Genomic DNA, 16,666 nt, shown 5'->3' with positions numbered 1-16,666 from the left:
TTATTGTGACCTCTAGAAACTATTGTGTGCAACTTGGATGTTCAAGTGAAAATGAAAACCCTGTCGTCATTTACTCACTTTCATGTTTCACACCTTTATAAATTTCTTTATAAAAGAAGATATTTTGAGGAATGCTTATAATCAAATCAATCACCATTGACTTCCATTGTATTATTTCTTCCTACTATAAAAGTCAATGGGGCTTCTGATCGGTTTGGTTACAAACAAATAAAAACATACAAAAAATCCTGTTCATTTAAATAAGCATTCACAACTCTTTATTTCACTATTTACAGCATTGATTGATAGAAAAATAGAGTCGTTTTCTATGTACATATTATTCTCGAGAATAAAGGTCAATGTGTGATGCTTTGCAATCGTCAAGCATCTACGCTCTCAAATATAAGATCCCTGAAAGAAGAAGAGCTCTGAGACTGACAGTAAGTTAGATCACTTCACCACTGAACAGCATCACATGGTCATTTTCAGGCCCATTTATATCTGAACTGAGCTTGTGGACGGGGTCAAAGGGTCTCTGTTCCAATTGGCTGACTTCAGCACACATCCAGGTCAGGTCAAATGTCCAATCAGCTGAGCCTTTTAGTTATAATTGAATTTGAAATTAAAAGGTCCAGAACCGAAAGGGTTGAATCCATGGAAGTTATCCCAGCCTCCGTGGAAGTGGTGGTGATGGCCTCCTCCCTGCTGACTCTCTGGATCCATAGGGTCCTCACCTTGATCAAACTTACTCCTCATCTCTGCAAAAACAAAGAATATGATCGCATCAAACCTCTGCTCGAGTAACACAGGGTCTATGAGCAAGTGTGCTGGGATTTAGCCGCTATAATCCGTATTAATTGTACAGAAACTTGTCTTTTACATTTACCATACGACTTTGTTTATACCTGGATTAGTCAGCACTTCTTTGGCTTGAGCGATGTCTATAAACTTCTTTTCTGCTTTCTTCTTTTCTTCTGTATTCTGAAAGTTGTCTGGATGCCACTGCTGTGCCAACTTCCTGTACGCCTTCAAGATCTCCTTCTTTTGTGCCGTCCTGCAGCCACAGCATTTTAACAGAGAGTAAAATGAATATTAGGCCTCAGTACTGACTAAAACATGCTGGTAAATTGTAATATTCAACACTGAACCTTTTAACGCCCAGAATTTTGTAGTAATCTCTCTTCTGTGACTGTTTTAAAAGTCGCTGCGCTCTCTCCAGGCCCTCTTTGATCTGATGATCATTCTCGCTGTGTTCTTTAGCGCTCTCAAAGTCCTTAATGGCTGCCAGGAGAACACAATTTTGTTATCCCACCTGATCATTTTAGGAGCAGTGTTTATTAAACAGCATCAAAAGGGACCAAATAGCTGGGAAATTCTTCAAAATGCTTTAAAAATACAGCAAATTCACTTTCTAAAGCCTTCTAAAAGCCAGGCCAGTATGTCTCTGTTCCCTGGGCTTTATCTAAATGTTTTTTGGGCATTTTATGGACATTTCTTTACATTCTTTCTTATGTGGTCAATGTTGATTTAATTTCAATCAGTGACATTCAACTCCCATCCTGGAGGGCGACCTACCAGAAAGCAATTTTGCATTTAAAAAACATCTGATAGTAGTCCAAACACAACGCAGATGTCTTGGCTAAATGAATGCAAAGTGTGAAAATTGAATAGACGGGTCAGTGATAAAAACGGTTTGGCAAGATGAGAAATTCAAAAAAAAAACTAAGAGCATGCATTAGGTACATGTCAATGCACTTAGTGTTTTTTTGTTGATTTTATGCAATAAAAACATTATATTTGCACCATTTTATTAAAGTTAACACTGAATGGAGCTGAACATGGTGAACAAAATTGTGTAACCGCCAATTGTGCCAAAGAGTGAGAAATATTAAATCTTTTTTCAACCTTGATAGCATGTAAGCGTAAACATAAAAAAATCATTTTAAAATATCATTTTAGTTATTTCTAAATGAAAATTTTAATGCATTTTTCTAATATTTGTCCTGACAAATGCTGGAAACAGCTCTGTTTTCTAAATCATCTTTGACCAATGATGTAAAAATTTATGTAAAAAATCATATTACAATAAACTAAATGATTATATTTTATTCCAAATTTTTTATGAATAGATTTATATTTTCATTTTTTTTTTTAAAATACTAGTTACACCAATTGACATAGACCGGTTGCACCACATTTTTGGAATTATACCCCAAATATTCTTTCAAAATGAAATAAAACCAAAATTTTGAGAGAATGCATGCAAGTAATCTGCTAATTTATTTTGAAATTTTAACCCTTTTACATTTAATTGAACCATACAGACACAAAATAATTAATGTCATGTCATTGACCCAGACGTGTAGCCCAAAAATTTATAATATAAATAAATTCAAATCACCTTGTAAGCACTGTTGACTTTGCTTACATGGTGGAAGATCATGCATCTCACAAGTTATTTAGGCAAAAACAACAGGTAAACAGTGGCGGCTCCTGACTGCTCACCCGAGGGGCGCAAATTCAAAATATGTGTTCGGAGTCTCAAGTGTGTTGCTTGTGGTCAAAACCGTTTATTATAAAAGAGACGCTCACGTTCACAAAATACACGCAAGACACTCCATTAAAAGTTAACTCTTGATTACACATGAGATTATGCAAGTATCTGGCAGACGCCTCTTATCATAAACCCTTTAGACGCGTCTGCAGCAGGCACTTATTTTTGACAAGACACGTGAAGGCACATAGGATCGCTCGACGCGCAAATATTTTGAAATTACGAACCACACCCATGATGGGCTACATACATGTTGTGACGAACTTCGCATCGAGCGCCCTCAAAAAAATAAGTCACCGGCCACCACTGCATGTTAACAAGTTCTAGTTTATTTTTGCTAGAAGTGGGTTACTCGTAGCCGGACTATACTGGGTCTATAGTTTACCTAGACTGTGAAATTACGGCTATTGCTTGCTGGTTTTCTGCACTACTAAAGGTAATAAGTAGCTTGTTATGGTGTGCTAGATAAGGACTGGAACTCATCTTTGCAGGACAATGGACCTCCAGGATGAATAGGAATTCTTAAACATATTAAAGGAATAGTCCATTTTCTTAAAAGAAAAATCCAGATAATTTACTCACCACCATGTCATCCAAAATGTTGATGTCTTTCTTTGTTCAGTCGAGAAGAAATTATGTTTTTTGAGGAAAACATTGCAGGATTTTTCTCCTTTTAAAGGACTTTAATTGAGCCCAACATTTAATACTTAACTCAACACTTAACAGTTTTTTTCAACGGAGTTTCAAAGGACTCTAAACGATCCCAAAAGATGCATAAGGGTCTTATCTAGCAAAATGATTGTCATTTTTTGACAAGAAAAATAAAAAATATGCACTTTTAAAACACAACTTCTCGTCTATGTCCGGTCCTGTGATACACCACGCGACCCCACGCAATACGTCATGACGTCAAGAGGTCACAGAGGACGAACGCGAAACTACGCCCCTGTGTTTACAAGTGTGTAGAAAGAGGACCGTTCTGATGTTGTTGTATGTGGAATGATACTAATTAATGTCTTTGTGTTAGTTTATTGTTTACAATGGTCCGCAAATGTGCGTTTCATATATGTAACACGTGACCTCTCTACGTCACTACGCATTTACGTGAGGTCACGCTGCGCATCAAAGGACCAGACCTAGAAGAGATGTTGTGGTTTAAAAGTTGATTTTTTTTTTTTCTTGTCAAAAATGACAATCGTTTCGCTAGATAAGACCCTTGTGCCTCATTTGGGATAATTTAGAGTCCTTTGAAACTCCATTGAAAAAAACTGTTAAGTGTTGAGTTAAGTATTAAGTTTTGGGCTTTATTAAAGTCCATTAAAATTAGAAAAATCCTGCAATATTTTTCTCAAAAAACATAATTTCTTCTCGACTGAACAAAGAAAGACATCAACATTTTGGATGACGTGGTGGTGAGTAAATTATTATTTTTTTAAATTGACTATTCCTTTAAGCTATTTCCTTTAACAGTTCCACCCATTTTTAACCCTACAAGGAAAACCACTTCAAAAGTTCTCCTCTTGTTTCCTAATCTATTTAAGTCACTTTGGATAAAAATGTCTGCTAAATGCCTAAATGTAAATGTCTTCACAACGAAACTCAAAGTAGAAACATAAACTGAACTGAAATTCAGTCATTATCATTAGAAATGTTAAATCGCATGTAAAAATGCCCTTTAATTTCAGACTACATAAACGTACCTTCTTCATATTGGTCATCCTGCAGATAAGCCTCTGCTCTGTCTTTCAAAGCGTTTACATTTTGAGGATCCAAGCTCAGAACTTCACTGCATATTGAGATGGCTTCAGCGGTTTGCTGGTCCTGTGAAATAAAACCAAATCCCATTCACTCCATTAAAAAGATAATTTACAAGAATGGGTTGTAAGCATTAGTAAACAGCAACACCTGGTGGAAAGGGAGTGCAGTCCTACCTTAGAGAGACAGTGGCATATGCGCTCTTTGGCGTTAAGGATGAACTGAGGAACATTTGGTTCAGTCTTCATAACGGATTCATATTTACTAACTGCATCACTGTACCTGTGGATTTGGGAAATCAAATTCATTAACTTTTAAAATTGAAGTATATTTAGTTTTACGAGTTTAAATAGAGTTATAATATATAAATAGAGTTGTGTTATATTACACAGTGTATTAAGCAGCTCAACCTTTAAAATAATAAATATGGAAACATTATTTTCATCACACTGAACTGACATATAAACCAAACCGCAGTGAGTGGGCATGGTGTAGTTTAGTGGTTAAATATGTGGGTTTCAGATTCAAGAGCTGAAACTTAAACTATCACCACTGCATCACTGATCAAGATACTACTTTGATATTAACTTACTAAGGTCATGTCAAAGACTGAAATCAATAGGAAATCAATGAATGAAATCAATCTTTGAATCTCATTATTAGATTATGAGACTCTAGCCTGGATTTCACAGACAGTGTCACATGTATTTTCACCTGCTGATCCTAACATTTTTGTTTTTTGAATGGTTAGTTACATAATTGTATTGGGACGTACTTCTGTTGCTGGATCAGTTCCTCTGCAGTCTGGATCTGCTTGTTGAGTTTTTTAACTTGCTTATAATGTCCGAAACATTGCTTATGGTCAGGGTCCAGCTTTAGACACTCTCTCACTTCACTGCAGAACAAAGCAAAGCAAAAACAAGAGACTAGAGGTTAGATTTCTTTTGTTTGACTTAAAGGGACACTCCACTTTTTGTAAATATGCACATTTTCCAGCTTCCCTAGAGTTAAACATTTGATTTTAATCATTTTGGAATCCATTCAGTGATCTCCGGGTCTGGCTGTACAACTTTTAGCATAGCTTAGCATAATCCATTGAATCTGATTAGACCATTAGCATGGCGCTAAAAAATAACCAAAAAGTTTCAATATTTTTCCTATTTAAAACTTGACTCTTCTGTAGTTATATCGTGTACTAAGATTGACAGAAAATTAAGTGTTGCGATTTTCTAGGCAGATATGGCTAGGAACTATACTCTCATTCTGCTGTAATAATCAAGGACTTTGCTGATGTACCATGGCTGCAGGAGGCGCAAGACGCAATGCCCCGAAAATAGTCCCCTTGGTTACTTTTAATAGCAGGGGACTATGTTCAGGCGCTGCTTAATATCATTGCGCCTCCTGCAGTCAGGAAAAATATTGAAACTCTTGGTTATTTTTAGCCCAATGCTAATGGTCTAATCAGATTCAATGGATTATGCTAAGCTATGCTAAAATTGATCGACTGAATGGATTCCAAAACGGTAAAAATCAAATGTTTAAATTTAGGGAAGCTGGAAAATTAGCATATTTTCAAAAAAAGTGAAGTGTCCCTTTAAATCCAGCTAGGTTTTAAAGACATTGTTTATTTTCACAGAATTATTTTCACAGAATACTTTGATGACCTTTAAAAAAATGACATAAATATGCAGCATACAACCAGAGCACAGTGTAGCACTCTATATCCCACAATGCTATGTGCTCAACATCACATTCCACAAAACCTCAAAAGTTAATTAAAAATGTATCTATTTATGCTGTATGCGACTACTTCATTCCAAGCAAATACTTAGTATGCACAGCGAGTCTTTACACTCCCATACTTAATGCATTAATAACCATATGTTGTCTTACTTTAGGGACATCTCATGGTCTCCCAGGTTGTAATAGATGGTGCTTAGCTTGTAGAAAGCCTGAGTGTTGTCACTTTTCAGTTTTGAAGCAGCTTTGAGGTCACTGACGGCTTTGCCCATTTCACCCAACTGAATGAAACACTCGGCACGCATCTCTCTGGAGTCTGCATCCCAGGTGCATGTCTGAGAACATCACAAACAAATGAAGAATAAAGACTTGAGTATGATTTACTGTTGTTGTTTTTTTAAATAAAATCATCCCACATAATTTAAAGAACATTCTGGAAAAATATAACCTTGATATATTCAAAATTTTTAAATCATACGGAAATGAATGGTTAAAATCGAACTTTGATGCTCTTAATTTCGAAGTTCTGGTTTTCACGGATAGGGTTACTAATAGCAAAATAAGATAATATTTGTTTTACACTGAACTGCTTGTGATGCAGGTCCTGTAAGGCAAACAAACATGACATTTCTAAACAAAGAGCCCTCTCACAAATCTAAATAATCCTTTATTCCTGCCGTGCAACAAATACAGGGTGGAACACCTAAAGTACATAAAACCCCCAAGTCAAATATTACCATTTGTGCTACTTATAACACATTTTCATGTTAACTCACATCGATGATGATGTCAAGATGCGAGGCTGCAGAGCCGAACTCATTCCGGTTGAAATCGCTACGAGCTTGAGCCACCAGCCTTTGAATTTCATCAGATTTCTTCAGCTGACTCTGAGCTTCCTGCTCTTCCCTGCTGCTTGGGTTTGATTTGAGCTGAATGAGAGGTTAAGAAAATCTCATGAGTCCAACAGGTAATACAGCATTAGTAGCAACGGGAAGTACTACACCCATTTTCTCTATAAAAACGGCAGATCTTTACTGACTGCCTTTGGGTGCATTAGTCTGGTAAAGTGCCACACTAATTAACTTAAGTGAGAATACCCTGAAGAAGGAATATAAAGACATTTTCAGTGTTTAAGAGCTAATGAGGCACTTCAGGGACATTTAATTAGGGAAGACATTAAATGTTGTGTTTGCTCTTAAGTGACACAATTAAAATGTTACTGCAGTATGCGATTTATAAAGCATTGCAATAATTGTCAATTATATTAATGCTTTTTCACACATTTCCTGCACAGATTAATAAAGAATAAAATGAAATGTCAATGCAAATGTCACTCACCACTTTTTTGAAATCACTTTCTGCTTCATCAAGTTTGCCGTGTTTCAGCAGAAGGTTTCCTCTCTGAAGCCTCGCCTGTGGATTATAAGTAACGGTGGCTAATTACTTGTAAGTTTTGATAAATCAATACAGTTTTCAACCCTGTTAGTCAATCAATTCAGCCTGTGGAAATTTCTGGTCTCCAAACCTGGCCACGATGGTTCAGCTGGTCAAAGATTTAGATAGAAGTGATGCACATTACACCAAAGATTTTGAATAAAACAAGACCAAGCATTCCTATTACTATGAAAAGGGGACAATGCAACGCTCAATATGGCGATGGAAGCCCCACCTTCCACTTAAGAGAACCAATCAACAATCAATAAAGAATGATGATTTTCTGGGGGAGGGGCTCTGAACAGTGTCACGTAAGGTATGCGCAGTCATAGATATTTATAATAAAGGCTAGATGTCTTTCGGCTGAGATTTTCAAATGGTTTGGTTTCTTACAAACGTTATTAATGTGGCTATAATTTTGGATGCTTTAACATGTTTCATTATTCTTTTTTTTTTGTATAAGTATGTAGTGTTATAGGTACATCTCTGACGTTTATAACAAAGCAAACCATTTGAAAATCGAAAAGAAATTGAGCAGGTTATGGTCATTTAAAAGTACATGAACCATTAAAACACAATGCTATGAGTGAGCGAGATGTCTGAGGTAGGATGGCCGCCAGGTGTGGACACCGACCTGTATTGGCCAGCAGCACGGGCGAGGCCATAGATATGTATAATCCAAAGGCTAGATGTGTTACGGCAGAGTCTCTAACATCATCACCTGGCGGCCATCTTACCACAGGGAGCTCGCTCACTCTTAGCATTGTGTTTTAATGGTGCATATATTTTAAATGACCATAACTTGCTTAATTTTCTACCGATTTTCAAATGGTTTGGTTTCTTACAAACGTTATTAATGTGGCTATAATTCTGGATGCTTTAATATGTTTAATTATTCTTTTTTTTTGTATAAGTAAGTATGTAGTGTTATAGGTACATCTCTGACATTTATAACAAAGCAAACCATTTGAAAATCTGTAGAAAATTGAGCAGGTTATTGTCATTTAAAAGTACATGCACCATTAAAATACAATGCTATGAGTGAGCAAGCTGTCTGAGGTAAGCTGGCTGCCAAATGCGGACGTTCCACTCAATTGGCCAGCAGCGCGGGTGAGACATCTAGCCTTTATCATACTTATCTATGTGCGCAGTAGCTAAAACGACCTCGAAAAATGTGTTTTTATGGCAATTTGAGCTTAAGAAACAAAATATATGGTACAGTTGATGTCAGGTTTAATTGCTGGTCGGAAATATTTTATTTAATTGTGATTTTAGCACATGATTATAGTGATATCTGTTTTTTCCTTATCCGATAGATAGGACTTTAGTTTTGCGTGCCCATAGGCTTTGCAGACATGGATGCCTAGTGGCATGACTTTCCTAAAGAGACTTTGATTAGACTTACACCAAGTAGTTAATTTTACTCACCGATGTGAAGTCTGGTTTTAGTTCGATCACTTTGCTGAGGTCTGGAAGTGCAGATTTTGATTTCCCCATGGCTAGGTACACAGTTGCTCTTCTATAGTAGGCCATGTAATTTTTGGGGTCTCCGTCTGATTAATTTGGATAAATTGATAAATCTACCAGTACTGCATGTCACACTGATTTGTTATAAAACTCAATATTTAATTTAGTACTGGAGTTTAAAAACTTACCAACAGCAGCGTGGAAGTGGGAGAGAGCATCAGCCAGCTGCCCTGCAGCCAGAAGCTTCTTCCCCATCTCCAGATGATTCTCAACACCACCATCCTTCCCACCATTGACTCCTGTAATTTATGTGAAATGTAGTTTGAAGTCTAGAATGGATCGCATACTACATTATAATACACTTCCAACTTGTTATGTGTTAAACAAGTACATTAGAGTACCGTCTAGAGTAGACTGTACAGGGTATCATTCAAATCTCATTCATATAGTAGAGTACCCTGAAGATAAGTAGGGTTCACTTGGATAGAATCAAGTAGACACTACAAGTCTATAGTACAACACAGTAAAATAAGTGTACAAAGTAGTACACTAGTAGATTATTCTGCTAATGTAGAAAAGAGAATATACACACTATTTAAAAAGTACTGAATTGACTGAAGTAGAGTACACTAGGAAGTGCAGAACAGATTAAAGAGCATACACTAGTATAGTAAATCAGAGTAAACTTCATTTGTTGAGAAATCACACTATTCCAGCAGTAAACAATTGGTTTAACAGTTTAAGCAAAAACATGCAAACACAGAAGGTAACACTATGCAGAAAGTAAAACCACAATAACTATAGATTTGTAGACAATAGCTGCCAAAAAGTTTTAAAAACATGTCTGTCAGGTCTGACATGTTTCTTGACAGATGTGTCATTTGTTTTTCTTTTTGTGCATCTTAGAGACGTGTGACATCTGAACAGCTGTGATTCTCTCACTGACATTTGTAGACATTGTTTTAAAACAACGAGACAGTCGCTTTCTCTAAATAACTTTAATAACGATGAACTTTTAGATAAACACGTCATTAAAAAAATAACGTACTTGAACCAGTATTAATATTGATCACTTACCTTCATATCGAAGATCAATCAAAACTAGTATAAATGGAGCGTAACTAAGGAATTTGTGCGCCGTTGGGTTTATGGCAACCATGTTTCCTTTTTCTTTACTTTGTCAAATCTCTGATATAAAGTATAAACTAACTAAAGAGACACTGAGCGTTCGAATAGCTGTCAGGCTAGCAGACATCATGCCCACTGGTCGTGGGTCCCTCTGATTGGCTGATATTTCTCCAAACCCCACCCACTGCGCGCTGTTCAGCCACGGCAGCATTATTTTGATCTATTTGCGCATGCGCGATACAGTGGAGAGGAATAATGAGTTGAATTCAATTTACATTCAGTGTACTTATGTTGTTTGATGGTTATGTTATGTTTATTATCTTGTGTATTATTTGGAAAAATGTTTATTTTTTGCTGTATCTTACTGTAAATGTAAACAAAATAATGAGTTGAAATAATTTACAAAGTGTCAAGTTTTCCTATGGATTTTAGATACGTTTTAGGAACCATTTTATCATAGTATGTTTGTATGATTTCTGTTGTATGACATGAGTAATACAATGACCCTAAGCTCTTCAGGATTTTTGCTCTGCACAAGAAACACATTAAATTCAATACAGTTGTGTTTCCTAAAGCTAAATTCCAATACTGTATCTTACCACAAGAGGGCGTATAATATCCATTATAAGATTACTTTATTGAAACGCTTGCCTAGTAGTGCACTGGGAAGGAGGGTTATCAGATTTTTATCAATTTCACTTTTTCACTTTTGATAGGGCAGTATCTCGGACAGGGTTAAGATTAATCTAGGACTAGGCTTTAGATATATAAGGACATTTAAGTTTTTTTTTTTTTTTTAACATATCTTACAAAAAACATCAATGTTGTGCATCTTGAGACAAAACAATATATATTAAGATATGTCAGTAGGTGTTTATTTAATTAAGGCAGCTCAATCATGCATTCTTGTAATAGGATAAACCGTGTCTGGGAAACCGCCCCAATATGTTTATTATTTTTTAGCTCCATGTATTGCCTGTTGTATTTGTTTTAAAATGAAAGAAGTTCATTGTTGTTGCAATGTCAGAATCTAACACAACGTTCACTGGCCAGTTGCATAAACGGTATAGGAGTGTGCCTTAAGAACGTGTCTTAATACAAACTAGAGATAATTAGTCTTACTTTCCAGTATACCTGTATATTATGTAACTGCCTTTAAAAAGTCAACATACATTTTTAAGACTAGTCTAAGCAGTTGCAACCGGCCACAGTTCTAACATTGTGCAGCATGCTAACTTGTCGTGGGCAGCAGAAGACAGTGTTTGTGATTTTGATTTGTTTGTATTTTCAAACTGACTCTTGTTCTGACAGCTTAATTTTTTCTTATGTTCTGGGGTGTGCACAGTACAGGGGACACAGAGTTTTAAGTCAAAAGTCCAAATGCATCCGTGCATGCACTGGTTTATTAATAATGTTTCAACAATTTTAGATTAGGACGTGTGAAATACATCCACCAAAATACATGGACCTACTATTGGTTCAAGGCTGTGATTAAAAAAAGTGCACTGTAAAGTTTTGTAATTGTAACTGTAAAGCATTGTAATTTGAGGTACTGTATACAGTAAACTGTAAAATAGTATTTTGCGTATACAAGCCTGAAAAGTAGTGATTGACCGATATGGATTTTTCAGTGCCAATGCCGATACCGGTTTTGTTTCATCAGCCTTAGCCGATGACCGATACAGGCTGCCGATTTTCTTGAGCCGTTATTTGGAGCCGATACTGCTTTTGCTCACTCAATTTACATCATAAAAATGAAACAATAATGATGCCAAATGTTACAGGTCTCAATTTGAAAAAAGTAACATTTATTGAACTTAAAAAAAACTATATTTAACAAATAGTAAAAACAGGTAAGGGTGCTATGAAACCATGAACTGCACTCTCCACAATGACGAGGAACTATCAACAAATTATATTGATTTCTAGCACTTTACTACTACAAATATATATAGGGGTGGTTTCCCGAACAGGAATTATCTTAAACTAGGACTAGAGCTTAGTTTAATTAGGAAATATAACAGTACTTGGACTGTTCTTACATTTATGTTAGTCTAGGACTAGTCTAATCCCTGTCTGGGAAACCGCCCAGATGAGAAATAAAAACCCGCTTTGTCCAGCTACAGTATGATCAGCTGCCTGTCAGGCCGAGCTTTCGATGTTGTCATAGTCACATGACCAGAGATGTTCTCTGTCTGTAAATAATGCGGAAAAAAATCGGTGAACACGGCAGCCACGTATCGGCCAATGCCGATACACATAAAACTCGCGTAAATCACGGCCCGTCTACTGAAAAGCTATTAATTTATATTGATATGTACATTTATTAATTTGTTAAAGATTAATGTAAAATGTATATTAATCTTTGATAAATGTGTACTAGCACGGATAATGTTTTATGTTTAATAGAATATATAATATTATAAATCACAACTTATGAAACGAGGTCTATGGCTTACTTTATGACGAAATTGTTATATATAATCGAAGCGGATGTTTAACACAAAGCATCAGAAAACATTCATACTAAGCACGGTTTCTGAGCTCGATTAGATTTTTCTTAAACAAAAGGTCCGAATCTTAATGCTGCTAAACGCTACGTGACTGCTGTGATTCGTGCAGTACTTTGATCTGATAAGAATCGCAACCCCCAACACGGTAACATGTCACAGTCTTTTTCTCCTCACTCCTCAGTAAATGATGTTTGTGTCAAAAGTCAAATCCATCAATATCGTACTCTCATATACTTTCAGTTATGTGTTATACTCTTAACTTCGTCGTTTTTATCAAATTCAATATACCGTACTACCGCCCTATCCGTCTTTAAATACTTTAATAAACTTAAACTTTAACTATAAAAACAATTCGATTCAGTCATAGGAATGCATTTTTTTACGTCAAAGGAAATGACGTAGTCGTGGGGTTCCAATGATTTTCATTTTATTGGTCAAGACCACGACCGGAACAACTTTTCACCAATAACAGAATAGTTTGGACACGCCCACTACCTTTGCCCACTAGGGCGACCTACAGACATACATATTTTCAACAAACACCTCCTGTTTTCCTTCTCACAGAAGAGTCGAAATTCACAATTTTTATTTATCTCACGCATACAGTATAGGTCGTTCTTCGGTTCGTTTACAGTAAACAACATAGCGAAATATAGCGAAATGACGTCATCTTTGGTAAGAGTGTTACTTAATCGAGCAGCTCTTTCGCGTGTTGCTGCACATAAAACATTTAGTAAAACTAGTACGCTTCCTTCACTCGTGACTGAGCGCTACAGACCGATCAGAAGAATAAACACGTTCATTCATCCACTGAGGTAAGACATGCCTTTTAAAACCAAACAAGCCTTTGAACATTGCGCTGTAATGTCCTGCTAACTTGCATGTGTTTAATGCAGTAAAGTATTAGTACGCATAAACGTACACAGAAATGATCATTCACATAGATAACAAAAAACCAATGAATGCAAAGTAACGTTAACATTTAAAAGCAAAGTAACCATAACTTTTCAGCTAAACATTACACTAAGTCAGGATAACGCAAAATAACAGTGCAGTATGGACAAAAGAATTTAAGGGACAAGTCACTGTCCCTCATACAGTGAAAGACGGAAATCTCAGTTTTGCTTTGACAAGATTTCTCATATTGGTTTGATGGCAGTGTGGACACAACCTTTACTCCTGTGGCAGCCATGTGTTATCTTTTTCTACACGTTTCTATAGCAAGATTGTGTTGACTAAGAGTCCCTCCAAGTTTTTATCTATCACTGTGTGCTATGACTATCTTTTTATAAAAAAATATGGTAAGTTAGGACCATCAATCATACTTCAAAAGATCAAAAGGTTTGTGCAGTGCAACTGAGCCATTCAGATTTTTGGACTTTTAGAGCATTTTATAAAAGACTAAAATCCTGATTTATGCAGCCCAGGCCTGGTTTTAAGAAAGTGGATTTCTTAGGGATTTACATTTCAAGGGAAAACCCTTGGCCTGCTCCACAATGGGCTATTTACGGATAACATTTTCTGCAAAGGGTACTTAAGGACACAACGGATCTTTGTTTTAGAGTTTTTTTATGTAGTTGAGCACAGCTGAAGATATGTGAGGCTTTCTCTTTGCAAATTGTCTTCTCTTTTAGTTATTTTATTATAATTTACACCAAAATATCTGTCACCCTCGTTTCACTCCAAAACAATGATTCACCTTTGTTGTTTGGCTAAATGTTAAAAGTAGGGCTGTCAAAAGATTAATCGTGATTAATCACATCTAAAATAAAAGTTTGTGTTTACATAACATATGTGTGTGTAGTGTGTATAATTAATATTTATATATAAAAACACACACAGTCATGTATATATTTAAGAAAAATTGGTTATATTTATATATAAAATATTTATATTTCTATATAATATAAATTATATAAATGTTTATACAGTATATAAATGCAAATATTTCTTAAATATACACATGAATGTGTGTGTATTTATATATACATAATAATTATACACATTACACACACATATGTTATGTAAACACAAACTTTTATTTTAGATGTGATTAATCACGATTAATCTTTTGACAGCCCTAGTTAAAAGGCTAACATGTAAATTAACTAGATGAAAATGCATATCCTTATTCGCTTTCATCATATAGAAAAACTACATCTCTTTTGTAACAGCATAAGGGTCAATGACAGAATTTATGACCCTGCCTGTTTAATATTGACTGAGCAAGGTCACGTCAAAGATTGAAATCAGTGAATCAAACCTTCATGCTCCTAATCTCATCATGAGATTACGAGACTTTAGCCTGGATTTTACACACAAGGTCACATTTATATATATTTCATCTAGTGTTTTTATGTGACCCTGCAGGACTGAGGAAAAGGTGACAATAAACTTCATAAATCGAGATGGAAAAAATATTTCAGTGACGGCTTTAACTGGAAACTCACTACTTGATGTTGTTGTCGACCAGGATCTAGATTTTGATGGATTTGGTAAGATATTCTGTATAGAGATTCTATACAAAACAGTCATGTAATGGAAAGTACACTAGTCAACATTTAAAGTGGATCAAAACCTTTCCTAAAAGTCGTCTAAAATTTTAAACAATACATGTTATTGTCTTAAGACAAATTTGATGAACTTTTTTTGATCCAGTTGAAATGTTGACTAGTATAGATTAGAATACTAGTTAACGCTATACTGAAGCAACATAACATAATTCAGCCATATAACTAAGGTAACTAAGGTAACTAATAAATAATACAGCCAGCTATATATTCTCTTAATAGCAGCAACTCATTTATGACAATGTTTTGTTAAACGTTAATTAGACGTACATTTATTTGTGATTTGTCCTACAAATGGTGCCTGCACCACTCTGTGACGTCACATGAATGCTATGAATTAAATCTGGTTGTATTGTTGTGTCATGTTTTGGGTTTATTTAAATAGGTGCATGTGAGGGAACTTTGGCCTGCTCTACATGCCATGTTATTTTGGAGGAGGATGTATATAAGAAGCTTGGACCAATTACGGATGAAGAAATGGACATGCTGGACCTGGCTTATGGGCTAACAGACACGTGAGTGAGCCTCATTGGTACAAAAGTTATAATGACCGAATAGACATGGTAAAGATGAAACATTTGTCACAATGTATTTTGTTATTTTCCCTTATCTTAAAGAATGAGCACAAAGTGCCTTGTTTACATACAGAACATACTTTAGGTGTTCTACTGCACTGTTTTTCAAACTATATTTTTATATAAACATTAGTCAAAAGTTTTTGATTATTACTTTTCTAGTCATTATAAAAACCCTTTATTAAGTCAATCTTTAAAAAATATATATACACACACACACACACAAAACATCAACAATTTTGAACATCTGTGTCCTTTCTTCTGGCTTCTTCTTGATTTGGCTGAATGTCAGTGGCCGAAACAAATCACTAGATCTGTGAATATTTTGCTTGTTTGTCTTTTAGATCTCGTCTGGGTTGCCAGGTGTGTTTAAGTAAGGACCTGGATGGGATTGTTTTGCGAGTACCAGAGAATGTGGCTGATGTTCGAGTGGCTAGTGAACAAGAATCCTCCACATAATCCCATCAAGACTGCAGCATGGAGGTTTCTTTTGTAGACAGTATTTTAAAATGGTAAACCTTCCTAAAGTAGAGTTTATTCCATAATATTATTTGCATCACTAATATAATAAGTTTTATTATTTTTTTAATTTACTGATTCTGCAAGTCTTTGTATAAAACTGAATAATGGATCTTCACTGAGATTTAAAATCGTATACTCGATTTATTGTAATAAATGATTGTAACTATTTTAAAGCAGTCTTTATTTATTCTTTCATTATTTTAAAAAGCTACAAAGGTGTCCTCAGTTAAGCATTCACGTTAATACGCTTTGTTAAATTTAATTTGTTGTGTCAATGTAATTGGCATAAGAATGGCTGTTTACTTTTAAGTCACTAGCTGCATTATTAAAAATAGTTTTTGACTGCAAAACAATAAGACTTCATTGAAACATTGAAAACACAGGTCTGCATACTGCAAAAACATGTGA

At 35.4% G+C, this 16,666-nt stretch overlaps 2 protein-coding genes across 2 annotated transcripts; one reads left to right on the top strand and one right to left on the bottom strand.

The window, feature by feature from the left end:
• Positions 1-251: 251 nt before the first annotated feature.
• On the bottom strand, positions 252-10,221 carry dnajc3a (DnaJ (Hsp40) homolog, subfamily C, member 3a). The gene is made up of 12 exons (XM_065251679.1): positions 10,028-10,221; positions 9,139-9,249; positions 8,912-9,036; positions 7,388-7,462; positions 6,826-6,978; positions 6,203-6,384; positions 5,085-5,204; positions 4,486-4,591; positions 4,255-4,375; positions 1,149-1,281; positions 906-1,054; positions 252-758 (listed from the first exon to the last, which is right to left on the bottom strand). Exons 1-12 carry the CDS (start codon positions 10,107-10,109, stop codon positions 601-603), a joined length of 1,515 nt encoding a protein of 504 aa, XP_065107751.1. The 5' UTR covers positions 10,110-10,221; the 3' UTR covers positions 252-600.
• A 2,844-nt stretch (positions 10,222-13,065) lies between these two features.
• Positions 13,066-16,431, top strand: fdx1 (ferredoxin 1). Its single transcript, XM_065251681.2, has 4 exons — positions 13,066-13,406; positions 14,962-15,086; positions 15,547-15,676; positions 16,081-16,431. Exons 1-4 carry the CDS (start codon positions 13,252-13,254, stop codon positions 16,193-16,195), a joined length of 525 nt encoding a protein of 174 aa, XP_065107753.1. The 5' UTR covers positions 13,066-13,251; the 3' UTR covers positions 16,196-16,431.
• Positions 16,432-16,666: the final 235 nt, after the last annotated feature.

This window comes from Paramisgurnus dabryanus, chromosome 15 (assembly GCF_030506205.2).
Source record: "Paramisgurnus dabryanus chromosome 15, PD_genome_1.1, whole genome shotgun sequence".
In the NCBI taxonomy this organism is placed as follows: Eukaryota; Metazoa; Chordata; class Actinopteri; order Cypriniformes; family Cobitidae; genus Paramisgurnus; species Paramisgurnus dabryanus.
The sequence above is the reverse complement of the archived record's forward strand: the minus strand, read 5'-3'. Positions and strand labels throughout refer to the sequence as shown.